The 27,553-nt window shown below is 41.2% G+C and overlaps 3 protein-coding genes across 7 annotated transcripts in view; all 3 read right to left on the bottom strand.

Moving 5' to 3' along the window:
• Positions 1–202: 202 nt before the first annotated feature.
• sprn2 (shadow of prion protein 2) lies at positions 203–2,999 on the bottom strand. Its single transcript, XM_070965140.1, has 3 exons — positions 2,964–2,999; positions 2,864–2,913; positions 203–855 (listed from the first exon to the last, which is right to left on the bottom strand). Exon 3 carries the CDS (start codon positions 845–847, stop codon positions 314–316), a length of 534 nt encoding a protein of 177 aa, XP_070821241.1. The 5' UTR covers positions 848–855; positions 2,864–2,913; positions 2,964–2,999; the 3' UTR covers positions 203–313.
• Positions 3,000–3,329: 330 nt separating this feature from the next.
• On the bottom strand, positions 3,330–15,736 carry rassf2b (Ras association domain family member 2b). 4 transcript variants are annotated; one of them, XR_011602304.1, is made up of 12 exons: positions 15,484–15,736; positions 11,618–11,663; positions 10,047–10,120; positions 8,485–8,560; positions 8,071–8,222; positions 7,129–7,244; positions 6,379–6,521; positions 6,008–6,161; positions 5,793–5,914; positions 5,485–5,582; positions 4,334–5,311; positions 3,330–4,085 (listed from the first exon to the last, which is right to left on the bottom strand). XR_011602304.1 is itself a non-coding variant. In XM_070965136.1 (11 exons), exons 3-11 carry the CDS (start codon positions 10,097–10,099, stop codon positions 5,242–5,244), a joined length of 984 nt encoding a protein of 327 aa, XP_070821237.1. In that variant the 5' UTR covers positions 10,100–10,120; positions 11,618–11,663; positions 15,484–15,736; the 3' UTR covers positions 3,330–5,241. The 4 variants fall into 4 exon arrangements, 2 of the variants coding, with proteins under 2 accessions (XP_070821237.1, XP_070821238.1); XR_011602303.1 differs by having other exon boundaries at positions 4,338–5,311; XM_070965136.1 differs by having other exon boundaries at positions 3,330–5,311.
• Positions 15,737–16,613: 877 nt separating this feature from the next.
• slc23a2 (solute carrier family 23 member 2) overlaps positions 16,614–27,553 on the bottom strand; it is a 35,696-nt gene continuing 24,756 nt past the window's right edge. The window contains exons 7-16 of one of the 2 annotated variants that reach the window (XM_070965134.1): positions 27,410–27,498; positions 27,124–27,191; positions 25,846–26,027; positions 25,072–25,192; positions 24,026–24,182; positions 23,456–23,603; positions 23,226–23,331; positions 22,305–22,572; positions 22,097–22,192; positions 16,614–21,663 (exon numbers count right to left, since the gene is read on the bottom strand). In XM_070965134.1, coding sequence (XP_070821235.1) covers positions 21,386–21,663; positions 22,097–22,192; positions 22,305–22,572; positions 23,226–23,331; positions 23,456–23,603; positions 24,026–24,182; positions 25,072–25,192; positions 25,846–26,027; positions 27,124–27,191; positions 27,410–27,498 — 1,513 coding nt within the window. In that variant the 3' untranslated portion in view covers positions 16,614–21,385. The remainder of the gene's footprint in view (positions 21,664–22,096; positions 22,193–22,304; positions 22,573–23,225; positions 23,332–23,455; positions 23,604–24,025; positions 24,183–25,071; positions 25,193–25,845; positions 26,028–27,123; positions 27,192–27,409; positions 27,499–27,553) is intronic. The other variant, XM_070965135.1, reaches the window with a different exon arrangement.

Genomic DNA, 27,553 nt, shown 5'->3' with positions numbered 1-27,553 from the left:
CACCACCACCACGATCATCAAAAGTATAAAAAGACTGGCCGCTTTAAAAGGAGATGGGAGTGTGGAGAACAGTCCTTTGGTTCTTCATTGAGTTAACTTATTGCACAACTCTGACAAATATCGACAGGAAGTGGTTTTCTTTGTTTATCAGTATGCCTGCAGACTGAAGCATGGTGGCACACTGACATGATGAGGTTTAGAGATTTAATGGGTCGAATTTCTTTTCTACTTCTGTCCTCTGTCAGGTTGTGGGTTATTTTTAGTCAGGGCTTGAATCTGTGTCTGTTTGGGGATCACAGCTCTGTCTCCAGCTCTACATGACTGCCACCCAGTGGCCTATCAGCAGGGACATCAGGGAGCCGATGACAACGATGATACTGTTGTAGATGGGGCCACTGGATGCTCCGGTGTAGTACTCCATATCTCCAGAGCCCTCTGCCTCATAGCCAGGCCTGAGGCCGTAGCCACCACCTCCATATCGTGGGTAGCCATAACCACCTCCATATCCTCCATAACCCCCTCCAAATCCCCCTCCGTACCCTCCATATCCTCCATATCCTCCACCATACCCGTACCCAGGGCGGCTCAGGGCAGAACCAATCAATGTTCCTCCTATGGCACCAGCTGCAGCGGCCCCGGCTACTTTGCCTGCACTGGGGCCACTGCTCTGGACAGGTCTATAGGCCTGGCCGCCACCGCCGCCCCATCCCCGGCTCCGGCCTCCTCCGCCCCGGCCAAAGCCACCACCTCCAAAACCACGGCGGGCTTCAGAGCTGGGCAACAGTGTGGCGAGGAGTAGCAGGCAGAGGGTCACTGTGAGGGGGAGTTTCTGCAGGCCCGACATCATTCTTTGTCCTGTAAAAATAAGACAAAGACACATTATGAGGATGCATGAATTTGCTACTGGAGAGCATTCAAGTTTCTGCCCAGTCACTAAAAGAAGAAAACAGACTTGTCTTGTTGTTTCTGTTGTACTGAAATGATCAGCTGATCAGTTCTTGACAGTGGTGGAAGAAGTATGAAATGAAAATTTGGCCATATTTTGTTACTAGTAATCATTAATCTAGACAATCAAAGGACATAAACAGCATTAAGAACTAAAAAAGAGAAAAACTATTATATATACATAAAAGAGTAATCAATCAACAAATACAAAAAGGAAGACATCATAAAACAGTATGTTAAATGTTAAGAAAGTCCATACGAACACTTTCAAATAAATAAATATTAGTGAGCAAAACAGAACCAAGTACCAATTAAATATTATCAACAGAAATACTATCAAAGGTAAAAGTATTAACACTGCAACACTGACACTTGAAAAGTGTAATATTATTAAATATATTGCATCACTGGCATTACTGTGCATTAACATGTGCACAGCATTTGAAATGCTGATTGAGATGAAGCAATTATTGTTATTATTATTTTTTGTTCTAATTTAAACGTTGTTGAGTAGTGTATTTTAAAAAATGCATTTTTTAGAAGTTGATTATATATTTGTAATATGTACAAATCAGCACTGAGTAACAACAGCTGCCAAATCCCTGCACTCGAGTAAAAAGTGCAATATTGGGTTCGCAAATGTAGCACAAATTAGAAATACTAATAATGTAAGTATAAATAACCTAAGCAGTACTTAAGCACAGAGCTGAAGTACATGTACTTATTTGTGGTGGTAACTGAAGGCACAGACTGACGAGATGTTCTCAATGCAGCTTTGGTCCCGCTGTGTGTTATTTTTACTTTGCTGATAAATAAAGAGCAGAGCACATCGTGGCTCTTAATCCAGCTTTGAAAACACATCTTACACAAGCACAACTTAACAGTGCAGCTGACCTGGGATCAGATAGCTTTCATAATCTCCTATGTGCTTTCATTAGGATCTGGTAGATGCAATCTGCCTCTAGATATGTGGGCCTGCTGCGTTAATGATCACAGCACCAACGGGTGACTGTTAGCATTGAATAAGTGAAACACTGTTGTTGTCAGTCATCACTAGAGTAAATAATGAGGTGAATATTATGTCACTTCAAATGTTTCAATCAAAATATGTTGAATTGTTAAATGACAGAAAGACTTTTTTCTTCCACACTGCTGACAGTATTTTTTCTATTCAATGATTACAGAATGTTAGAGTATATGCAGTGATGGGAAGTAATTACAGTAAATACATTTACGCAATACATGAACTTTATGAGTGTTTTTTTTTATTACATGCTACTTTTTACTGAACTAAATTTATCTAATGGCTTCAGTTACTTTTCAGATTGAGGTTTAATGGACAAAATGTAGGATTAGTTTATAAAATATGACATCATTAAGTACCCATCAGTATATGAAGCAGCTAAAATTTATGTTAAAAATACATTTCCACTGAATTGCAATATTTTTACTAATAGCACGGTACAATTTTGACTTAAGAAAACAATTTGAATACTTCTTCCACCGCTGACGTTATCCACTGAGCAGCATGACATCATTTGCTCTGCCGTCAACAAACTGTTCACAGTCTAATCTGAGTCCTCTTAAAAGATGAGTTGAGCTATAATTATGCTGGGTCATTTAGTTTGACAATAATCCAATGACTCTCAGATTACAGCTACAGCAGCCAAGACTCAGAAACACAAAACATGCCTTCATCATGAATTTGATGCAGTTTGAAGCACTATGACCTGCTTTGCAGTACATTATTATTTGTGCTTCCTGGAGATAGAGCCTAAATTATGCATCATAAGAGATACTACATAACATCACATCCACAAACAAGAGAAATCTACTGCCTAAAATAATCCAGAAAAACAAAGAACATTGTTCAAACCTGCTGAATTTAAGAGAACAATCTTAGAACAAACAATCTCACCTGTTGAGAGGCTGTTTGCAGTGCAGTGTTTCAGATGATGCTCCTCTTCTTCTGACAGTGAAGACCAGAGAGTGTGTGTGTGTGCAGCTCAGACTCTTCTGACAGTAAAGACCAGAGAGTGTGTGTGAGCAGCTCAGACTCTTCTGACAGTAAGAAGTATGTTTCAAGGCCAACCTGTTATCCTCCAGACAACCTCAATCAGGTGGAGTGGATCACTCTCTCTCACACCTGCTCATTGGCTGAGTGTGCAGTAAGCCGGTGAAGCACAGACATCAGACATAAATATCTGCGTGTGTGTGGCTGTACATGTGCCCTCCCACTGAGGGAATGAATCAGAGCACTTAACGAGCTCTCCCGAAGCTTCGACTACGACTGTTACATATGTACAACAAGATTTAAACATCATTGTATAACATGCGACCTTTCCACCCATTGACCCCAATGAGACAGAAGGTGATTACAGATATATATGCTCATCTTTTTCTTTTTTTTTTATTAAATAACAATCATCGTAAGAAAAAACCCTACATTTTCCAAGTAGTGGCATGAGATCTTAACATCTTAAAGACTAAAGTTCCTTCATTATTTTGTAAAAGACACAATACAAAAGCAGGCTAGTCTTAAGAGTCACTAAAAATACAACATGCACACTCTCTGAGTCACACAGACACACTTTTTACAATGATCTTAGAAATACTGAACAGAGGGGCTATGCACACGGACAAAAGCAGGCGTATGCAAAGCACTGTACATGTGGAGGCAAAGTGAACTGCTTTTAAATGCTCATTCACACATTTACAACATTCTTCCATCAAAGATCTTCAGCGTAATTCACAGTCTCGTGTTGTGCTTCTCGTGTCACAAACCGTTGGATGTGAAATGATTTTTGTGCAGTTCAGTCCCTACCAGGAGCCACTGTGTGAAGACGGATGCTGAACATCGTTCATCTGTCAAACAGTGTGTGCTTTTAAAATCTCAACGTGACATCTTCTTGCATCTCACATAAGGCAGTAATGCAAGTGAGGACACCAGAAAACAAAAGGGGCTCATATGTGTTATGTTATTTCAGGATGCTTTTTTATCTTTAAAGGAATAATTTGGTATTTTGGGGTTCGTTTATTTCTTGCCAAGAGTTTGATGAGAAATCGGTGGGACTCTCATGTCTGTAGGGCAAAAATGAAGCCACAGCTAACAGCCTTGGAAACAGGAGGAAACAGCTAGCCTGGCTCTGTACAAAGGTAACAAAATCCACCTACCAGCCAACTAAAGCAAACCAATTAACATGGGGAGTTACGTGCCAAACTATGCCCCAACTGAGAAATAGTCTGGCACATAAAGCCCAGCAACATCATAACCATCATTTTTGCACTCAAGTGTTTATACAGAGTAAAACAACAAAAGCTTTAAAGGTGCTGGTAGGTGGATTTTGTTATGTTTGGACAGAGCCAGGCTAGCTGTACGATGCTAAGCTAACCAGCTGCTGGTTCGACAAGATGGTGAAGAGGCCTTTCCCAAAATGTTAAACTATTCCTTTAAGTTCAATCATACAAAGACTTAAACATTCAGTTTGAACGCCTGCAGAGAGACAGCTGTCCCCATCAGACCACCAACAGACTGACGGTCACAACATAAACATCTGTTCACACGGCCCTCAATAATCCTGCAGTGAGCTTCTCAGCTGCGATGAAATGGAGAGGGTCGATTCAAGTCCTCTAATTACAATATTCAACAAATAATCAAACGGCCAGGAACATAAAGGCATGCAGTGCTACGTGGGACTGGATGGTTTCACATTGAATGAAACCATGTGGTCTGTTGCAGCTCACCTGTGCTTTAACCTTCCAGTTAAAAACCCCAAGAATTTTCCGATGTGTCTGTGTGCTTGGAAATCTTTTAACAGGCACTTTTACTAAAACCACATCTTATGATGTTTGTGCTTTAAATTGATTTTGTGTATCATCTTACAATCTGGAGGGAAGACGATCATTTTAGGATCATTCTGCAAAGCTCTACACTGCAAAAAGGTTAAAATTACATAGGAGAAGAGGAATGTCTTTCTCTGTATGTCTCCCTGTGTGTGATGCTGAGGAGAAAGAGATAGTGATCTGGTTTGAATTGGGACTCTTTATGATGCTGTGAGACCCATCATGGCTCTGGACGACGGCTGAGATGGTGCACTCAATCAAGTTTTGTCTGTATACTGACTGATTGGATGATTTGAAAAAGGACCCACATGGAGGCAGGAAGTCAGAGGAGCAGGATAGTGGCTGAAACAGGTAGATTGAGTTTTTGTCAGCTGATTCTTGGTCACTCACTCTTGTCACAGCTGGGCGGAGGACATGGTACTCTGGGAATGTTTTGACAATTTGATAAGCAGATCACATACACGTCGCTCCCTCTGGAAGACAACTGAGCTGCTTCTCAATTATACACCGCAGGTAAGTATACCTACAAGTACAAGCACATAAATGCAAACAGAAAGAATAAATGTGTATGTTGGCAAAGATACATTTGATATTAAATTGTAATACTAGTTAGACTCCTGTATGACATATTTTGCATGCTTGTAAGCTACTGTAACAGCTGATGGTGAAGCAGACGATATACAGTATTTTTTGTACCTTCTCCTGAGTTTCTGCACCTCTCTGTCCTCCTCCTCCTTCAGTTTGGTGATGAAACTCTGCAGGACAGGCATTTCAAACTTGATATACTGTGCCACCTGGTGGAAGGGAAGAGAAATACAACAGTGAAGCCCCAAAATAGAGACTGATAAGAGGTAAATAAAAATATTTGAGACACGGAGGCACGGATTTTGTGGCTGCATGCTGTCACACAAAAGAAGTGAGACATGTTCATTTATAGCCGGGAGTCACATTTCTGTATCTCAAACTCCTTGAAAGAAAATATTACAATAAATGTAGGGATTTACATCATATGTGACTTCCTCTCCCAGGTCCTCTTCCATGAGGAAAACCTTGCAGACCTGCTCACATGGACCCTGCATTACTCTCAGCACCAGAGGATAGTCACTTCGCTTCAGTTTCACACGCTCTGAAACATCAACACAAGGGGCTGTTAACAGAACAAATCACACAAACACACACACACACACACCAAGAAATAAATGGAATAATTCACACTCACCTCCACTCGCATGGACGAGGTAGATGGCAAAATCATCTGGGCTGTTTTCAATTTTAAACTTGTTGAGGAGAACTCGGAGGACCTGAGGTGTGGTCATGCAGCTGTTGATGCGAACATTGGTCACTGAGCCATAAGCAGGAGTAAACACTGCTGTCTGAAAAAACCAAAAAACCAAACAACATTATAACATGACTTCAGCTTCCTATTTACTTTAACTTAATGTATATGACTGCGCAGATATAAACATGGATGGGTCATTGTGAATCAGTTTTTCTTATTATTTGTCAATTAGTTTAAACATCAGCAATAACAAAGTCACTGTACATTATTTGCATTATTTTTTCAGACTTTCCAAGGATCCACTGACAAACCTTATGGTTGTAGAAGTGTCCGTTGATGGAGAAGCGATGGCGTCGAATTTTCCTCTGGTCGCTCGGTGACCGCCGCTGGCCCCGCCTTAAGACCCCAGCATCACTCTTCGTCCTGAGCAGCTGAGTGGTGCTCTCACTGTCCTCTGTCCAACCAACAATCACTACCTCAGTTTTTATTCTTAACAAGAACTGTAAGAAAAACTTGAACTCACAGTAATGGCTTTCCCTTTGAGCTTGCAATCTTTTTTAAAAAGTTTAATCACACTGACGTCATGGAAGTAAACATCACCTGTCTGTTTCTGAGTATTTCTAATGTTCAGGTAAAGACAGGATGAAACAGATATGAGAGAGGAATGTGGTGCTGTGTATGCAAACCTTGTACTCCTGATATGTTTTCATTTCATCTAAAGTTTCAGTTGTACAGTAAACTCCTCTAGGATTAAAAAAACTGTGGGCAAACTAAGAATAAGGCTTTAATCCCTTCCTCACAAGCAGTTGCCTTTTTGAGATGAGAGGTTCCCTCCCAGCAGTGATGACATGCTTATATAAAGCAACTGAGAGTTAATTGGAGATTTGGTCCACAGTGTTTTTAAAGCTTAGTTAATTTGATCCTCATGACCTAACGCGATGTTTCTTTTTTTTGTCTTGATCACGAGTGAAGTAGTTGATTTGCTATTACCGCACACTGTTGTACACTGGGAGTGATACACAGTGTGTGTCCTTATTCATACACTCCTTACAGCCACCCACCGTCTGTCTGTTCTTCCATCACACCGTTGTTCTCTGGTTGGCTGTCAGGTGGCGTCACTTCCACTGTGGGCGGGCTTTGCTGTGTCTCCTGTTGACCATCTGTGCTGGTGGGGGAACTTCAAAACAAGAATTATGAAAAAGTATAGGAGTAAGAGAAGAAGAGACTGTAAAGATTCAGCTGGAAATATTTTGTTGAGACAAACTGTTTTTACATTCAAGGACATTGGTTTCAGATTAAATGATTAGGGGGAGTTACAAAGCAGTATAATACAGGCAGTAATACTATCAAGACTGTAAGAACAAGGACTTTAACTACCACTGATACAGAGGTAGATCTTATTATTAGACTTCCTGCCAAACAGCAGCATTCTGTACACCATTTATACACCACCTTATGTACGTCATATCCCTGTTGGCTAGTTTCAACTTGTGACAGCTAGCTTTTCTGTGTTTGACATGTACTGCCACGATTCGTGAGGGTATGCCCTTCAATTTTTTAAGTAATTTTGGACTGACACCAGAAATAAAGGTTGTAAAGGTGTAGTTACTTCGAAGTCATTTTGTCCCTGAAACACCCAGCTGCGTGCCCGTGAGCTCTGTTATCCCTCGAATGAGCATCGCCTCTTCTGATGAGTGGGATTACAGAGCTGAGCTGTAAAGTCAAGCCTATTGACACAAAATCTAAAACTGAGCCAGAGGTGTGGGTTAAAAGGTTCCCTTTGTCTGTGCGACATTGCCAATTTCAACAAACTGTGGAAATCAAGCATACATTTGTTGCATGGAATTAAATCAGCAATATCATACCTGTACAAGAAGTGATGACACAAATTTAACTTCATTTTCCATCAGACAAACTAGACACATTCTGTATCTGCCCCCCAACCTGCTGAGTATCACCATCTAGGGTCACTGAGGTGTAACTGATCTGTCTGGACCTCTTACCCTTGACTGTCCAGATTGCAACCCGAGTGCCAGGATGTAGAAGAGGGGGGTGGCCGGATTCGCTCGTGGTCATCCTGCATCTGAAGCCTGATTGGTCGCCGCAGGCCCCAGAAGATATTCAGCAAGCCCTCGAAGATCAGCTCCCCCTCCTCCTATTGGGAGAGAGAAGCTGTTATCAATGCACACACACAGACACATATACATACACACAATGGGCAGTTATTACCCCTTTGGGATAAAGGGTGGGGTATATTAGTCTGCAAATGACTGAGAGGAAAACTAAAAAGGGCGGCAGGAAGACAGACAGCGCTGAAGAGAGGAGACATTCAGACGCTTCTGCTGAAAAGGATAAAACAGGAATGAAAAGCAAACACACACACACACACACACACACACACAGCTGTAGATACGCACCTCTCTGTGTCTGAGCTGGAGATTCTGTCCTTCATAGTAGAGGTTGTACGTCTTAAGATGTGAGAGGACTGTTACCCTGGAGACAGAGATGTTGAATCACTGAGGAGGAAATGCTGTTTAAAGGAGCGTGCCGCTTATTTGACGTTTCCCACTAACTGAAAGTCATGTGTACTTCACATCACTGCTGACCATTGTGATGCCGTCAGATTGATTTCCTGAAATCTGAAAATTAATTCTGTTTGTGCGAACAACAAGCAGCTGAACAGATCATGAAGTGTGTTTCATAACAGTCCCTTCTTTCGACTGTATTACTGTTTTATGTATTAAACATACAACTGCATACAACTAACAATTTTTAGGCCTCTGCAAGTTGATTTTTAATAGTATACTGGCAGAATAAAAGGCAAGACATCGCTCTCAAAGCCTGAATGGGTCCTTTTGGGCTTAATTACAAGCTGGTACCTTCTCCTTGGGATAAAAAGGCATTTCTGAGGAGCAGCATTTGTGTTTTTGTGATCTTCGTGACGTTAAGGATGAATTTCACTGGGCGTTTCATTGCTGCATGTACAATGACCTATTAAAAATGGTTAAAGAACCCAGATTTCTGATTCTGGCTGTCTGAAGATGTTTGTCTTGAAACGTTCTCCCTCTGAATTTGTGGATCTGGGTCTGCACATCCTGATTCACTCTCTGATCTTCTTCATTGTCTTACAGTCTCTTGTGAGCCTGCATGGGCTGGGATTACTGTCAACTTTCCGAAAGCCACTGCATATCTAACCCTTTGTTGTTTGTGTCTCACAAGCACAGATGTGTGCTCTCTTCCTTTCTCTATTTATTTTCTCCTGCTTGTCTTTTCTTCTCTTTGTCCTCTTGACGATTGGTCGTCCTGGGACTCTCTCTCTCTCTCTCTCGTCTGGCTGCCGGTGCCTCATTTCAGATGTTTTGGATCTTCCGACTCCATTAGATGTCCGTGTCTTTCTCCCTGTATGCTTGTTTCGTTTCTCCTATCTGTGTGAAAGGTGTGCTTGAGCCTTGTGGCCCAGGTGCTTTAATGCAACACTAGAAGTTGTTCAACGATCTTCTGATCTATTCTTCTTATTGGTTTACAATCTATTTATAAAAATTCTATTGTAAAAGAATAGTTGCAGGGGTTTTTGTGGGGAGTTTTTCCCTAAACTTAATCAAAGGTCTGTGAATAGAAGGGATTTTATGCTCAGATTGTGAGGCCTCCTGAGGAAAATTTGTGTTTTGTGATATGCACCATGTGATACTTATACTTAAGTCAAGTGTTTAGTGTACTACTAAATCAATCAGTGAATCAAGAAATCAATAAATATATGTATGCTTGGAAAATGGTCAGCAGTGAAGTAAAGTCTGTCTGTTTATAGATCGTAAAGAGGCGAAAATCTGCAAGTGTGGTGCTTTGAAATCCATATTTCACTCACTGTTACTTTAAATCACAGACATACTAAAGGTGAATAAAGCATAAGTTAATTTTCTTTCACAAGTCAGACTGTTCAACATGAGCTTATGAGAGAAACAGCGTGGCATTTCATGCTTACTTGCTGATGTACTTGTTCTCTCCTATCTTAACCCCGTACTGTGTGTCATCCATTCTCAGTAAGCATGAGAGGAGCTGAAAGACAAAGAGGCAACACAGAGAGTTTCTCATTTTCGTCCATCTGATTCAGTCTCATGACTCCTCATGACCAGCAACAGGCATTAAGAGGGCAGCCTGGAGAGGAGGAAAGAGATTGCAGGAAGAGGAGGACGACGAGGTAATGCTCCACAGAGTAAACAGCAACAGCAGATCATATCTGCTTTCCTGTCAGTGTATTTCCTTCAAGAGTCAGATCAACTTGGTTAACTGTTAAGCCACCACTGCAGTATGTCTCATCACCCAATCAAAGCATTTGGTGTGTGATGGAGTGAGACAGCTGCTCTTCACACTCTCCTCCTCCTCTTGCCTACAATATATTTTCTCTTTCCTGTCACCCCTTTAACTCTCTCCTTATGTCTTTTTTGTCCCTCTCTTACACATAAACACTCCAAAACACACACACGCACGCACTCATGCAGCTGTTTTAAATGGCACTCAGCCATCACCCTGTGGAGTTTTGCTTCCCTCTTTGCTGAATGACTGTGTGTGTTTGTCTTTGTCTGTCTGCAGAGGAGGCACAACACAAGCCTCCAGAAGGAGATGAACAGGTGCAGGACACATGGTCACCTGCAGAGCCAAATCATTTCAGTTGCTTAAATCTCTGAGCAAGCTAGTGGCAGCACACATTATATCCACTGATCTATTGCATTTGTATCTGTACATACAGCACATTAAATCCACAGGACACATAGGTGAAGCACTGAAGACGTTTCACAGCTCACCCGAAGGATTCATGTCAAACTCTAGAAACACGAGTGTGGACATTTTATTTCCTGGATAACTGAAATGAATCTTGTTTTCTTGCTTTCTCTGTATATCATACATGTTTCAAAGGACAACACCAATGCGTTTACAAACAGTTAACATTTTTGTGGACCATTTTTAAATTTAGGCTTTGCATTTCTAGATTTTTAGTCATTACAGTGCTATAGCTCTATGCTTGGCATTGTCAGACATTTTTTTGTTTTCAGGGTCATTATTACCTACTTAACACCAGCATGTTAGCATTACGGTTGTTTGCATGCTGATGGTAGCATTTAGCACCATTTTTCCTGAGAATAGCTTCATGAAGCCATTTAGAAAAAAATGGTACTGGTCCTTAGAAGATTTTAATGGGAGAAAATGGGAGAATTTCTGGTTAAATATTATCTGTGTTTATTGAGCTTAAAGACAGCTGACAGGCAGGCTGGTCATAGAAGAGGATTCATTTTCTAAATAGAAGCATAGGCATGAATGTCATTTTAGCCTAGATTTTATATAATTCAAATTGTGCTTAGAGGGAATTATGTTCATGTGACATCTTAACTGGAGAGATTTAAATGTGTTGTACCTCAACATATTCCTCTGGTAAAAAAAGCAGTAATGACTAGATGATGGAAACCTTGTTATATCAACTCCCAGAATATTAAAACATCAGAAAGACAGGTCTGCCTGATAAGTATGGTACATATGTCAGGCTACAAGTGACCTTACCGTAGTGAAGGCTGTGTGATGTTGTTGAGTCACCAGAAAGAGGGAACTGCAGATGTGGAGAGAGAGAGAGAGCGAACAGTTAGGCAAGTGGACTCTGTATCCTCAGGTATTAGCAGGTTTATCATTCAGGTATCAGTTTCTTCAGGATCTTTACTTATGAGTCTGACGGCGAACAGACGGGGAAGAGTGGGGGTGTTTAAAGGAAGTGCTCCCCTTCCGTTAAATCACTTCCTCCTTTACTCACTCAGTCACACAGGAAACTGACACTAGTCTTTACAGAGCCTAAAACTTCCTCAATTCAAGAGGCACAGATGAATTATCATGCACAGCCGAACAAAGAGCACGGATAAAAACACTAAGGGGGCCCACACATAAACAGCTTTGTCTTTTTTCCTATTCCCTGATCTTAATGTTCAGATCAGACACATATCTGATCACTTTGTAAACAAAGATAATCCAGACCTGACAAGCAGAGTAACGAGGCAGCCTTAAACACACAATGCTGATAAATAACCTGAGGCTGTCAATCTCTGAAATAAATGTGTTCCGTTATTGTGCACAAATTAAATATTAAACACTAATCAGCCCAGCCTCCTGCCAAGGTCCATCAATATTTCATCACCTATATTAGCGATGTCAAGCGCTCAAAAGCTAAGCATTCACCTACACAATGGAAATCATTAGTCTTTAATATTGCGGTCGTGGTTAAGGGCGGCTGTGCTCGTGGACTCAATAGCAGGTGATGCCAGCGGTCTGAGACAGACATGTGGCCAGCGTCAAACCAAGACAATGTTGTAATTGTCTGGCAAGATACAGGACCGACGTGAACTTTAAGTCACTTAACTGTCATCTGATAACAATATTGATCCCTCCCTGATGTGACCTCCTGAAATAAAGATCAAATCGGACATCTGACCTTTAGAGCTGCTGCTGGAGTATCACTCACTCTACCCTGTTTAGTGTTTGCTGCAAAAAGTTTTCAAACAAAAAAAAGGGATTTTCATGGTTTTCTTCAGTTCAAGATCTCAGAGGACAGAGCTGCGAGACACTTCAGTGCAAGACTGATGTTGTGATATGAGCCTAGATATTGTCTCAGGTTTGTTTTATTGTAATACTGTGACAAAGTTGTGTCTTTTGCTGGCGGTAAAGGCTACATCACAGTTAGGAAGGGCTGGGTTTTGTTTTGTTTTACTGGTGCAAATATCTATTTTTCATTAATAAAAGAAAGAAAACCTATCCAAATACAAGCAGCTGTATAAGAACTTTGCCCCAGTAAAAACTGGCAAAATCTGATAGAAGAATAAGCAAACAGGACAACGAATCTGTTCAGACATTTGATGCCACTACTGTGACATGATACCAACACAGTATTGAGGTTCAATACCCAGTTCCAGGAACATAACCAGAATTTTACAAATACAGAGGTCATGAGTCAAAATCCCACAAACGTAACCCCCCTTTCTGAAACACCAAAAATAAAAGATCAAAAATATTTGCATTATTTATTCAGTTTACTGTTCTACTGTATTTACTTTTCTATAGTTTCTTTAATCTTTGCCAACAGCAAGGTCTAAATGCTGTTGTTGTCTGGTGGAGATATAATGAAGCCTTTCGTTTATTTTGTTTGCCTGAAAAGGACTAGTGACATCTCATGAAAAATGCAAAAGGCGCTCTCTAGAGCCAGTGTTATGTTTGTCTGCTCTGGGCTTCTGTAGAAACATGGCAGTGTGGAAGAGGACTGGCTCCCTCTCTAGATATAATGAGCTCGTTCAAAGGTAACAAAAACACAACGATTCTTATTTTCAGGTGATTATGCACTCATGAAATCATACTTCTTCCTTGACTATGTTCAGAGTGTGTATTTACATTACTTCTTAAGATTAAAACCCATATTGTAAAACTTAGCTTAACGTTAACCAAAACAGTGGAGAGCCAGTGACAGCTGTTGTCCATTATAACCAGATGACCTTGTCTCTTTGGAAACTACCTGTATATCACTGATGCTCTCTTCACATTTGTACTGCAACTGCTCTTCACAACAGTTTCCCTCAGGCTAAATAAAGTCCTATCTTAGACGGCAGAAAACTGTCTACACTTTTTGTTTTGAATCAGACATATAAACGCCATCAGACTGACCCACAGCTGATCCAGTCCTGAATTCCCCTCTGCCTCATTACAACATCAGCCAATCCTCAGTCTCCATCTTCCCCATTTTCTCCATATCTTTATGTCTCATTCGCTGTCATCTGCTCAGTTGTTTTGTACCACAGTAGCTCAATTTATTAGTAGCTGTCCAATTTTATTGATTAGGAAATTCTTTCCTCTCTGCCGTCTGTTTTTCCCATTCAGCTTTCTCCTCCGTCTCCCCCACATTCCCTCATGAAAGACTAGAAGCCATCCACTGTGCTAGTTTAACTCATGACCACAGCTTCCTGACTCCCCACCCCACCCCCTACCCCCTATCACTGACACACACACATACTTGTTTTCTGCCCTCTCGCCCTGTTGCCTCTGAACCTCCTCTGTCAAAGTCTTTGGCTGAAATGGACCATGAACATCTCCAAACCTCCTCTTGTCCGGTTTCAAACTCACCACCACCCCTGCCTCCAGCCTCCACATTACTAATGCTCTGCCTCACTATTGTCACCATTGTCATAGCAACACCAAAAACATCTGAGCTCCAGCAACTAGCCTGCAACACAGAGCCAAAAATAGTGTGTGTTTGTGTCTCTGGCTCCATGTTAGGCATTGGTTGTCAAAAACGTTGCAAGGCTCCATTTGATCTACATATGGCTTCCAGGTTCTGCACATCAAGCTGAAACTATCCTTCAGCATCAGAATCAGAATCAGAAATACTTTATTGATCCCCAAGGGGAAATTGTTTCAATCCTATTTATCTATTCTAGCCTTGCCCTTTCCTTGACTTTAGCTGAAACAATCACTTGACATTTATCTGCAACTATTTTGATAATTGTTTCATCATCATTCAAGTTATTTTCCAAGCAAAAGCAGCTTCTTAAATGTGAGTGTTTTCTGGTTGTCTCTATGTCTAGTCTTCTATGATGGCAACTTAAACCTACCTTAAACTAACACAGTCTAGCACAACAGCCCTGCAACAAAAAAATCCCACCTATAATGTTAAGCATATGATTTAGGGGTCTTGATTTAACTTCATAATCATTCTGGAGGCTTGTGCTGCTGTTGAACTGTATTGATTTCAATCATTTGTCCACCTCCGTGTGGGTAGACTAAATATCAGAAACTTCTCTGCAAAATAACCAGTTTAATCAACACCTTGCTAACAAAAACTGAACATTATAAGCCTCATGAGAGCAGGGTTGTTCTATTAAACTGCATTACTTTTAGCCTGTGGACATTACCTCAAAGTCAAAACATTGGGTAGACTATTCACTGTTGTTGCCTCAGTGCAGCCAGCATTATGTGAGCTGAGAGGAATCTTAACTATCTATTGCTTGTTATGTAACCTGTTTTACTAACACACAGCTTTGCCCCCTGTATCATTTTCTGCCCAAGATTTAGGCTGGACCATCACAGAAAGTGCTATGGAGCATATCTGTTCTCACTGTATGTTCATTTAATGCGCTACACATGCCTGATATTCGAGATTATTAACCTGTTTGTGTGTCGCCTGTGATTTTATAAAAGCGATAAATGTTGCTGCTTCGTATTTTACGCTGTCAAAACATTATTAAGTCTTCTTTTTGTACAAATAATCACGCTATCAAACTACACCCCGGGCCATATCGCCACATCAACCCACAGACAGCATCGTGATCAGCCCACTTAGCTACATCGACGCTCCTGTCTGATGCCTGCCGACTTTTGGGGATCCTATTTCGGCTCACCAAACCCGGGTACGCAGGCTCTCCGGTCCTCCTCTTCCACCTCCTCCTCCCTCTTTCCTCCTCTTCCCGTTACGGCGGCTGAACTATCCGTTAACGATAAACTCCTCGGTCAACTCGCTCGCTCTCCTGCCGTTGGAAACAATCACTGGGGCGCGTGCATCGAGGTGGTAGAGGGAGGAGGAGGAAAGCGCGAGAGGTCCATCTGTTGTGGCGGAGCTCGCGGCACAGCAGCGTCGGGGGCTCGGCTGGGAGCCAATCAGAGAGCGACCCTGACGCCCCTTTGTTCGCGCTGCGTGCGGAGATGAATGAAAACACGCAAACAATGGGAGAGCCGGAGACACGCACACCATCAGCCTGCACGACTCCTCCAGGGACAGCCAAATTTACTTGGCACGATGAATGCGAACAAAACTGATCTTTGAACGTCCCATGAAAAACTCTATGGACTCAGTAAAAGAAAACCAAATGGTATGTAGTGTGATATAAGTCAACATGTTTAGTATTAGAATTATTTTAGTGTGCCATGCTTCTGACTTATGTAATTGGGTAATTATTTTGACAGATCAATTCTTACCTGCAACTGAGTATTTTTATTTTTGCCACTCCTAACATTTCATTTCTTTTCCTTTTGGAAAATGGATTCAATGATACTTATTCTTATCATAGGCTATATGATGGTACATTAAATCAGTTTTGATTTGGGAAAGTTGCTTGGATATTTGGGCTCTGAGGAGTTGTATGGGGCCATTTTCTCAACTTTTTAATGTTTCACAGACTTACACAATTAATAATAAGAAAATAATTGGCAGTGTAGTTGGTAACTTTACACCTGCATTTTCCTGAAACTAGATTTTGACACAGGGACCCAAGATATGGTAAAAAGTAGGACTCATGTCAAGGCTCTTAGTGTATTAGCTGATATTGTGTATTAGCAGTGCATATTCCCAAACACAATTATTAATTACTTTACCACAAACCAAATGACAGGAGGTTGCTGCTTTGCCTGGGTTGTAATCCAGCCTATCTAGAGGAAACTGATAAGTAGTTTTTAGATCTTTCTGTGCAGCACATCAATATTTGGGAAAGCCATTAGTCTTTTTATCGTAGTTAAATCAGACTGTCAGAGAATCTGACCAGCTACATATTTCACTTTTATTGTCACAATCACAGTTGGTGACCAATAAAGACAAAAGACTGCATTCATTCTGTAACATCTTATTAAATTGTTTTAGGAACAAAGAAATAAACATTTTGTTGCTACAATTAGTTTACACAATTTCTCTTCCAGAATGTTTAGCAAACTTTACTCAATAGACTGTTTTTTTCCTATTACATCTATTAAAAGTTTCTCAGCTCGGTCTTTCATTTATACTGGTAATGTGTTAACAAGGACAGAAAGCAATGTTAGAGTAAAAAAATACAATATGAGAAGGTCCCAATAAACAAAAGGATTCCACCAAACCACAGATTCAAAACAGGATCAAAATGTATTTACTTTTTAAATAAAAAGTACAACAAAATGGTGCACTTTCCAGCATGATTTAAGATTAAAAGTTATGATTTGTTTCTTACAAATATTTGCTTGCAAAAACATGAAAACAATGTATAAAAAACAAAAACACAGAAAAAGATAAAACACAATACACAAAAGTATATTCTTCAGGTAGCACCCCCTTCAAAATAACTGAAAGGGATTGATGTCTTTGTGTTACACACCTTATGGCCACCTTCTTAAGAGCCATCTGTTGGTTAACCTGATGATAAAAGAAGAGAGCCAAGTTTTGGGAAATCCAAGGTATTTTTACTATAACTGGTTTCACTCTGTAAAAGCTATTTGAGAAATACATACGGATATGTATAGGATCCTATAATAAGAGAGAAAGTGTGATAAAAAACTGGAAAGGAAAAGTTAAAAACAAGGAGAAGCTGCCTTTAGACACAAAGACGTCCAATGTTCATCTTGCTGTAAAGTGAAAGGCATGTTCACTGAGCTTTCAATGACCAAGGCTCTTAATAAGGTGGCCAGCCGGTGTCTTCTCCTGCATTCAGTAACATCAACATTAAGAATTCCCAGGGAGAAAACCAGGTACACCAAACATGAGAGGACACCATTATATTTTCACTACATGGTTCGTTGGGGGGGGGGGTTTAAACAGAGAGTGTGTGGAGAGAGGGGAGAGGGTGTGATGGGAGTAGCAAGTGCTGGTTGCATGAACATGATATGACACAGAAAACAACGTCACATGTTGTGCATGTGATTAATGTGTGTGCAGCCCATGTACTAAAGGACACACTAAACGAGATGCCAAAAACTGCCAAACCACCCTGCATTGACTCCCTCTCTGAGAAAGAGGATGCAGGAGGCAGTGACTGCTCTCTGACCCTTTTCTTAATCATCATCTGCTCTTGCAGCAAGGTCACGTAGCAATGGTAAGGAGGCCAAAAACATCAGCTGGTGTGCCAATAACACACTGCTAATTTTACCAAACAGCCCATAACACTGTGTCTTATCTACAGCTCTCCAGCTGCCAGTCCTAGATGAGGAGAGTGAGGTTTTCAACGTGCAGGTTCTGCACACATCAATGGTCGCTAGCTAGCCTAGCCTCTTGTGTGATCAGCAATGACTGTTTCTCTGTGTCATATCACAGATGTCTACAGTCTACCCAGAATGATAACATTTTAGGTGAGATCAATATTTCCACAGAGTCTGTTAGTGTTACACCAAATTCTGAGACCCAGTTAGGAATTTCAGTTTTCATCTTACTTCATTGCATTCTGCACTTTGACAGTTGTGACTGAGAACGGTATCATCGCAGAATGTTGACACAAATTTTGTTATTGGGGATTTTGATGAACTGCAGTCTGTGAAACTACAGAATCAACAACATCAAGAAGAATTTGTGCCTCATTTAAATACTGTGGGGGTGGGGCTCATTTTGGTAACATCTAAATAAAGTATGTGATATAGAGTGTAACAAAAAAGAAACAAAAAACAAGCAATATAGCTTGCTAAAATTCCCATTTGTGTCACAGAGTATTATAGGCTAAAAGTACATCCAGAAATGTAGAACAACAGAATACAGTCCCACAATCTGTGGAAATATTGCATTTTAACCAATTTCATAATGCTGGACTGACTGCAGACCTCTGCAAGATCAGAAAAAGCACATGTGAAGATGCAACCCACGGCTAGATAACAGGTAAAAAATGCTTATAGGGATCACTAAGTGAATGGATCACAAGACTAATGTACAGAGTGCTGAAGTCACAAATGGGGCAACAGCTAGCCATGCTATCGTAGAATAAGGCCCAAAAATAATCAGTCACAAAGCAGGTTAGCCACTTATGTTCAGGTCATCAAGCAAAAAATGACTTTAAATCTGCAGCATTCTTGTGACATTTTAGGGTTTCAGGTTAGTGAGTGTTACTCTGACGTTCTTGGCACCATAACATGTGCAAACAGTACTGTAGTAAAAGGCCCTCACGCTGAAATCTGACTCAACCATCCAGTTCTACCTTTAAAAGTGTTCTTCTGTTGTTTTTAAAAACAAAATGGTATAAATGGAATGAAATAGAAGCTGCTTACATCTTACTTTAGAAACTATCTTTAGAAAAACTGTTGTCCACAGGTGAGTTTCTAAAAGCACCAACTGCAGTTGAGACAGAGCGGACGAGCAGCAGTGAGTCATCATCACACCAATCTGAACAGGGCATGGACAAGTAAACTAATAAATATACTTTCAACATTGTGCAAGAGAAACATTTACTCGCTTTAAGCAACCACTAAACACCAACTCTTCTCATAAATAAATAAATAGCTTTAAAAAGAGATAAAAGGTGAGAAAATTGGGGATTAGCAACAATTGCCAATACTTAAAGAAAAAATTTTGGTATTCAGTAAGAGAGGAGGAAGAAAAGAGCTTTTAGCATTTTGGTTTAGTAAAAATCTCAGTGGGGATAAACATTTAGTAGTTTTTTTTGAGCTGTTATTTCTCTCATTATACGGCTATTAATTTTCACATTTACAAAGATTAGAATGTTGCAAACTCTTTCTTTAAATTGCTGTTTTTCAATTAAAACACCAGAGGCACACAGTGTGGTCAAATCAGAGACTCACTCTAGGGTCACACCTGGGCTCATAACAGACTTCTGATACTCTAAAATTTTCTGTTACTCAGCCAGATGTGCTGCTACGTCTGAACTACAACAGACATGAACAGTAAAAAAACAAACAAAAAACATCAGCAGTAAACTAACTGAAGCAGAGTGAGAGTGGGAGGCGTACTGGTGATTGAGGATGGGAGGAGGAGGAGGAATATAAGGGAAAGTCGTTAATGCCATTAAATCAGTGAAAATTGTTAAGGACATCAGCAAGCGTTATGATTGGCTGTTGCAAAGACACACACTGCATCGTTGAGTCCATCCAGAGAACAAAAAGATGACAGTTAAACTCTCCAAACCCCTTTTATCACATTTAAATACTCCATATCCAAACAAAAACACCACCCTTACTTCTTAGTACAATTATTTAAGTGCCCACCAAGTGGCTTTGGACGGTGGCAGGGGTGTAATAGTTTATGGCGCGGCCTTTGTAAATCCTACATTAATACAAATTACGACTAAAAGCAGAGCACAAGTCACACCTTAAAACTGTGGGTCAGAGATCTCTGCAGTCATGGGATAAAAACATTTAATTCTGCTGCTGTCATTCATCGTTGGTGGTTTCAAAGTCTGTCTGAAAAGGCCACGTCCGTGTTACTGTGTGACATTAATGCAGCTTTTGCAAATGCACCACGCTAATCACGGCAGTAGAGCTTTATAAAAAGCTTGTTTCAATGTGCAACTGCCTATGTTAGATGAGATTAAAAGTTACTAAATAAAAATAAATATCTTACAACAATTTATTTTGTTTTAGAGTAAAGCAAAGCAAGCCAGGTCCCATTTGACAGCTAAATGAGACAGCGGTGTGTTCAGGAAAACCAGAGGTTTGGGCTTGTTGGTAACTACTGCTTAATACTGACACAGTATGTAAACTGGTATGTTACAGAGGAGATCCTGTGAATATAAGCATTAGCATAGCGGAGGGGGTCGTAGGTTTTTTAAAATGAGATGTGCAGATATGACGTGCTGCTAAATGGGTCTCTGGGGTGCTTTACTGAAGAAATGAGGGACGGGAGCTGTAGAGTGACATTCTGGTTTTGAACTCAGGAGGCAGATAGTGCAAAAATAAATGTCACAATCACTTTGCATGGATAAGGGCACCTGACAAACCACTTCCATCAATGGGCATGGCCCTGACGTGCATTGTAGTGCTCAAGCTAGTTTTGGTGAGGCTGTTGGTGTGAGCATGTGTGTTTGTATCTCGAATGAGGTTGCATAATAAGTCTAGAGGCAAATGATTCATATCAGAAATTTTGCATAATCCTCAATTGACATAATATCATCTACAAATATGTTTTATAAAAGGACATTTGCAGTAAAATTTGGCAGTGATTACGAGTCAGTGAATCATCAAGCTTTGGTTGTTTGACGTCCATCTGTCTCACTCTGGATTAAAGTGCAACTAAATAAATGCACAAAACTGTATCTCTTGCTGATTACTGTACACACATGCACACACACCAAGTAACCTCCGCATGGTGACATCTTTTATAGCATGCTGTAACTTGCTATAGCATGCTTAAAATAGCATAGTGGGAAGTGGGAAAAGACTGACACGAGCTAAAGAAAACACACACTGATGGGGGGGTGGGGGGTGGGTTGGTGCATCACATTTTCTTCCACACAATCCTGAATCCCGCACTGCTTCTGTCCTCCACTCTCCCATCCTTTTACCTTAGTGTACCATCCCTTGCTCCCCAAACTCAGACACATTTCAGAATTTTTAGCACCAGCCCGTTGGCTATACCCGACTCTCCCCTGGTGTTGCACCTCCCTCCCCTCCCATTCCTCCCCCCTTCACTGCATCCCCATGTCCCATTCTGCTCCTGCAGGTTTCCCGTAACCTCCCCCATTGGTAGCCCGTGAAGGAGGGGCTGATGGGGAAGTACTTGAAAATGGGGTGTCTGTGGATGAAATCCATTCCAAACGGCAGATCATACGATCTCATCCCCTCCAGCTCTGCTGCACTGAGACCAGCGCCACGTTTCAGCTTCCTGATGCCTCGTTCTTCAGGGGAACCTGAGGAGAAAAGGAAGACAGATTAATCACAAGTTCCTCAGAATCCACAATTAAAAGCCCAACTTAACAAGAAGGAACATGACAGACAACATGAACTGTTTCGCTTTCCTTTGTTGGCACAGTATTATGATCTCTTTGAAGATAAAGAAAAAGAAAGCAGGTGCTCAGCCCTGACATCCTTCTCCCCTCCAAGTCTTCCAACTCTCCCAGAGGGGTCTTGATGAGATGTTTCCAGACCAAATCAGATATCTAAAAGCCCACAGCATGTTCTGCCTTTACAGGTATACCTGTACCTTTTGTGCAGACACAGCCACGCAATTATAATTTTCTTGCATCCTGTAAACCACCTTTCCATCCAGCCATAACCTTGATAGCACAATGACAATACATTTTAGAGTGGCAAATGTGAAAAAGAGTGGATTAAACACCTTACCGGGGATAGTATTGTCCAAAATGAAGGCGACAGAGCCTCCAACAAACATGGCAGTGGTGAGGAGTACGTTCAACACTTGGTCAATCTCAACGATGCCTGAGAAAGATACAGAGACAGGAGCTTAAGACGTGTCTGAACAAAAGTGTATTGGGGCTGTGATATTGCCCGGTCCTGGTTTGTATACTGTACAGAAGGGGTCTCCACTCACCAGTGACCAGCGGGTTCTGCTTGAGGTAGCTTGGCAGCATGAGACCAAAGAAGATGGAGAAACCCAGAACAAAGAGGTTCCTGGAGGAATTGAGGTCAACAAACTGCAGGTTGGACAGTCCCACCGCTGTGATCATACCAAACAGGGTGCAGAACAGAGCTCCAAGGACAGGGTCAGGCAGAGAGGCAAACAGAGCGCTGAATTTACCCACGAGCCCCAGCAGCAGCATCATGGCAGCTCCATACTGGATCACACGCCTGCTGCCCACCTGGAAGACCGATCAGAGATCAGATAGAGTAAAGGGAAAGCTACTCACTCTTAAAACCTCCATCTGTGTGAGGAGGGTACACCATATCAAAGACTGAAAGCAGCAGGCTGGAGTGGATGAGGACTAGAAAATCTATTTTGCTGTTGACTTGTTCTCCACTAACCCTAACTCGAAGCATGAGGACAATAGAGGCAAAATCTTTAAAAAAAGAGAAAAAAATCCACATCTATTTTATAGTGCATGTTGGTTAACAAAAGTCATTTACAGTTAAATATAAGGTAGTTGAAGCTGAATGAATGAAGCCCATCATTATGCATGTTGATGGATGTTTCCTGCTCATGACAGAGAGTGATGTGTGCGTCTCACAGTTGATGTAGACCTCCACCTTAATGGAATGACACTTTGTATGAAGGGCTAATCGGTTTAATGTAGGGGAGCCCCCGATTATTTTCATTCTGAATCAATATACCTATTACTTTGTCAATAAATGTCAGAAAATTGTGAAAAATACCCATTACAATTTTCCAGAGCCCAAGGCGACATCATATTGTTAAGTTCGACCAACCAACAGCTCTCAACCCCAAATCATTCAAATAGTCAAAAACAAAAGGCAGGTTAAGAACAGAAACTCTAAGAATACAGGTGTGTGTTACCTTTGTGATTCCCAGGACACCTATATTTGGACTGGATGAGGTGGAGCCATTTCCTGTCCCAAAAAGACCATCCAGCACACAGGAAATACCTTCTACAAATATCCCCCTAAAGAGACAAAGGAAAAACAACCTAATTAAAGCAAATCTCCAGACAGTAAAATGTCTGTGTGACACTTCATGAGCCAATTGAAATGTTAGAGACAATGAAGAAGAACAGAAAAAAGAGTTACCTATTGATGGCATGGATGGGAGGCGGAGGAGCACAAGAGAGGCGTGCACAGGCGTAGTAATCTCCAATCGATTCGATGATGCTGGCCACCACAGCGCTCATCATGCCGATCACACCTGCAGCTGTTACAGTAGGAAGGCCCCACTGGACTGTTGAGGTAAACACATAGAAAATATCTTAAAAATGACACTTCCTGCCTCATTGCCACCGGCGGGGGTTTTGCTGTGGTCCATATTGAGAAGGTTCAGCTTTTATATCAGTTTTGTACTTTTCAGTTTAATTTCTAAATTTGTTCTTGGATTTTAAAGCGATTTACACTAATAGTATCTGCCCCTCCCTCTATTTATACAGTATACTGGGTCAACACGGTCAGACTAATTCCTCTGTATGGGCATACTTCCTCATTGTTTTCCATCTGCACTGTACATATCATAGTGACATCACTGACAAAGAACAGCTGCATTAAGTGCAGTGGGCTGACGTTAATGCCTGGACACAGAGTCCAGGCATTAACGTCAACAATGCTTTCCAACAGCATCTGCCTCCTCTTTCTCTTCATAAACACACTTACAGGGATATGGGATCTTAAACCACGGTGCAACGGCGAGGATTCCTTGACGTGCGTCTGTGCGGGCGTAGAAGCCGTACTTGTCTACCTCCGGCGGGAAAACATCAGTTACAGTGAAAATGAAACACAGCAGCCACGACACCAGGATGGCCATGATGATCTGGGTCCAAGAGAGAAAAAAAAAACTTATCAGACATTCACAACAAGGATGAAGTCAAATAAAAAACAAAACATGTCATCAATTCTCATCCTGCATCCTTATGACAGTTATATCAGATGTGTTCAGTAATCTGGTTTTATGTCAAATATGTAAAAAATACATATGATGAAGGTGGGGGTGGAGGTCAACAAGCTCCATATGACAACACTGGCTGTATTCACTGAATCATGTCAACTTCTGAACGATCCAATCAATCAATCAATCGAAGAGTTCAAATCTAAATCCCTGTCATAAGTAAGAGATGCGTCACAGTAAAGAAGACAGAGATGCTTTAACTTCTGCTTCACTCTAACTTATTGTTATTCATTTGCCACACTTTAATTTACAGTGAAAATAAGCACATCCATGTTGCACAGTGTTGTTAGCTTCCAAGGCTCTGGCATGTTGACTGATACAAAATCAAGTCACTTTTAACATTTTTACAATTAAGAGTGACCCAGTAAAAAGCAAAAAGCAACAGGAAGCCGTTTGAGGAGACAGGTATGGCATAATGATGTGAATTTAAGAGCATTTTTATTATTCAATACATCACCAGCAGAGGGCAGGGAAAGACTGATTTACACGCTGCACAAAAGGCAGGCAAAGGGAAACCTCTTAACTTCCCAGGGAGATGGAGATTAGCTCTGTTGAATAATTTGTGACTTAGATGGTAACACACTTTGTGGTGGAGGTAAGGGGGGAGTTGTAAAGAAACCAAGGTCAATTCAATAAAAGAGAGCAGAATATTTACTAAGAAAAACAAATCAAAAGTGGAGCCCAGACACAGTTTGTTAAAAAGGCACAAAAGCAAAGGTATGTAAGGTCCTTTTATGAGAAGTTGTGTACTTACAGGAAACATTTTGAAGACCTGCAGCCTATAGGAAGTCCAGCCTTTCTTGGCTTTATAGACTGGCAGAGGGAAGTGAACGTTTCTGGCATACTGAGAGAAGAGCAGCACCAAGAAGATAGTCCTGCAGACAGAAACAATCTTGTTGTGTTTATCATTTTCTACACTGTATAATCTCCTTTGAGAGACCTAATTTTCTATTCATGTTTCCTCCCATCTACGTCTGACTGGGGCCCCAGAGGTTTCAGAGCCAATCAATTATCTTAACTGCCTCAGAAGGAGCAAATCAGTGGCAATTACAGGCACATAGCCTCAGTCCCTGCAGAGCGAGAGGAGGGGCCCTCCAGCTGCAGTGTCAACAGCCATGACACAGCAGGAACTGGTGTCACACCATGTGAATATCTGAAGTGGATCTTCCCCCATGAGTTAATCCTGCGTCTGCATCTTCACAGTCTGAACCATTTGTGTAAGAAAAAAAATCAACAGAGAACAATGGTGACAGGTTTCCATGGCAGATAAAAACAGTACCGAAACACTTATCGAAACCTGCCATACCACCCTGCATCATTATCTGCTAAAGCTGTCCATGATCAGTACATTCAGTTATTTCCACAAAATACATGGAAATGCATTTCTGCCCAGCTGCACTATCACACTGATGTACATCCATCTGAATCACCATCATCAGAACATACTGAACATACAAAGGGGACAACAGAGAAGTGGATTTCAGGCCACTTAAAAGATGTTTTTGCTGACACCTGAGTGTGTACTTACAGCATAGCAATGCCCCAGTGTTTTCCAGCCCTCTCCCCTGCAGCCTGGAAACCAGACAGGCCGATAAGGGCCACGGTAGGGGTGATGGTCAGAGGTCCGATGTACTTAAGTAGGATCCCGGGCAGACCCAGCGCGCCAATACACACCTCAACCAGGGATGACACAATGATAGCCCCTTGGATCTGACAGAAAGAAATTATAGAGACAAAAAAAGGGGATTAATGAAGAAGAAATGCTGAAAAAAAGTGGCAGAACATGGAACTACCACTGAAACTCTTTGAAATCATGTTCACTTTGAGTCAACAACTCAAGCCCATGAAGTACAGGTGCAGGCTCAGAGGGATACAAGACGATGGTGCCTGAAGCAACTAGATGTTTAATTAAACACTTAAATCTAAATGGACACCTCCCTGCAGCATTTGGCAAAGGAACCCCCCCCCCTCCCCCGCCTCACCTGAAATAAAGAGTGCCTCATTTTATGCCTACATTTTATGAAAATGAATATTCGGTTTATTAAGCTTCAGGAAAAATGAGAAGTGGGACTTTACGTGACAGAAAGGTTGGAACCATCTATACTGATCATGAGATCATCAGCATGTGTTGGATCTGATGGATTCTGCTCAGCACCGATCACATAAAAACAAATGTCCTGGAGGAAAGCTAGTACATCACTAGCATTTTTCTCATTGTAGTCAAATAACATATGAAATCAAATTTAAGAATCAAAAATGAGGAACATTTTGTATGGAGGAAACGGGATTACTGAATAACCGGCGTTGATAATCCTGTTTGTCCCATCTTTATCTGTCTTTGTGTTCTCCTGTCAGCTTTTATTACCCGCACGTTCCTGCTGCCCTCAGCCCATCCATGTCTCACGCAACAATTTGATTCAATTTGATTGAGTCGAGTCTCGATCACTTCACATAAAAAACAATTACTCAACTGGATTACGCAAACGGAAAAAGGTTAATACAAATTAACAGCTCCTGTCACAGAAAATCAAACCCTGCAGCCATATGCACACAGTGATGTCCCAGTTTGGCTCATTTCACACTGTTTCAAGATAAAAAGATCCATTATTCAACTACAATTGTGTAAAAAATTGTGTAAGAAATTATTCAATTTAAGTTGAATAACGTCTTGCAGCATGCTCATGTTTACTGAGCTCATTTAATTTTTACAAGGATATGTTTTATACCAGTTTTTTGTCGATCCATCCTCCCCCTCCTCCCTTCCTATCCACCTTTCAAGTCGGAGTCTCTCATTTCTTTGCCTCACCTCTCGTATCCTGGGGTGCCAGATGTGCTCTGTGTGGAAGAGCTCTGTGCTGTTGAATACTGGAACTTCTGGTGATGGAAAAAGACGAGAAGATGAGAAATTAAAAAGATGTGATTCATAACTCTAGTTACGTTTAATTCTCTGCTGTATTTGCAGGCTTTGATGCTGGCAGTGTTAGGAGTTGGGATCAAAGTAAGCAAAGACACAATAAGCCAGCTTTTATCATGCCATATCAGACGGGAGCGTCTATACTGACCGAGCCAAAAGTGAGAGACAGAGGGGTTACCTGTATTATTACACTTCCATTTGTCCAGTGACAGGATGGCTCTGGCTGGTGCGAGGAAGGCGAAAGCGCTGGCCTGGAAAAGAGGCAACCTAAACACAAGAACAGCAAAGATGTTATGAGTTTGGATAATCAGACTAATTTGCA

This window comes from Chaetodon trifascialis, chromosome 6 (assembly GCF_039877785.1).
Source record: "Chaetodon trifascialis isolate fChaTrf1 chromosome 6, fChaTrf1.hap1, whole genome shotgun sequence".
In the NCBI taxonomy this organism is placed as follows: Eukaryota; Metazoa; Chordata; class Actinopteri; order Chaetodontiformes; family Chaetodontidae; genus Chaetodon; species Chaetodon trifascialis.
The sequence above is the reverse complement of the archived record's forward strand: the minus strand, read 5'-3'. Positions and strand labels throughout refer to the sequence as shown.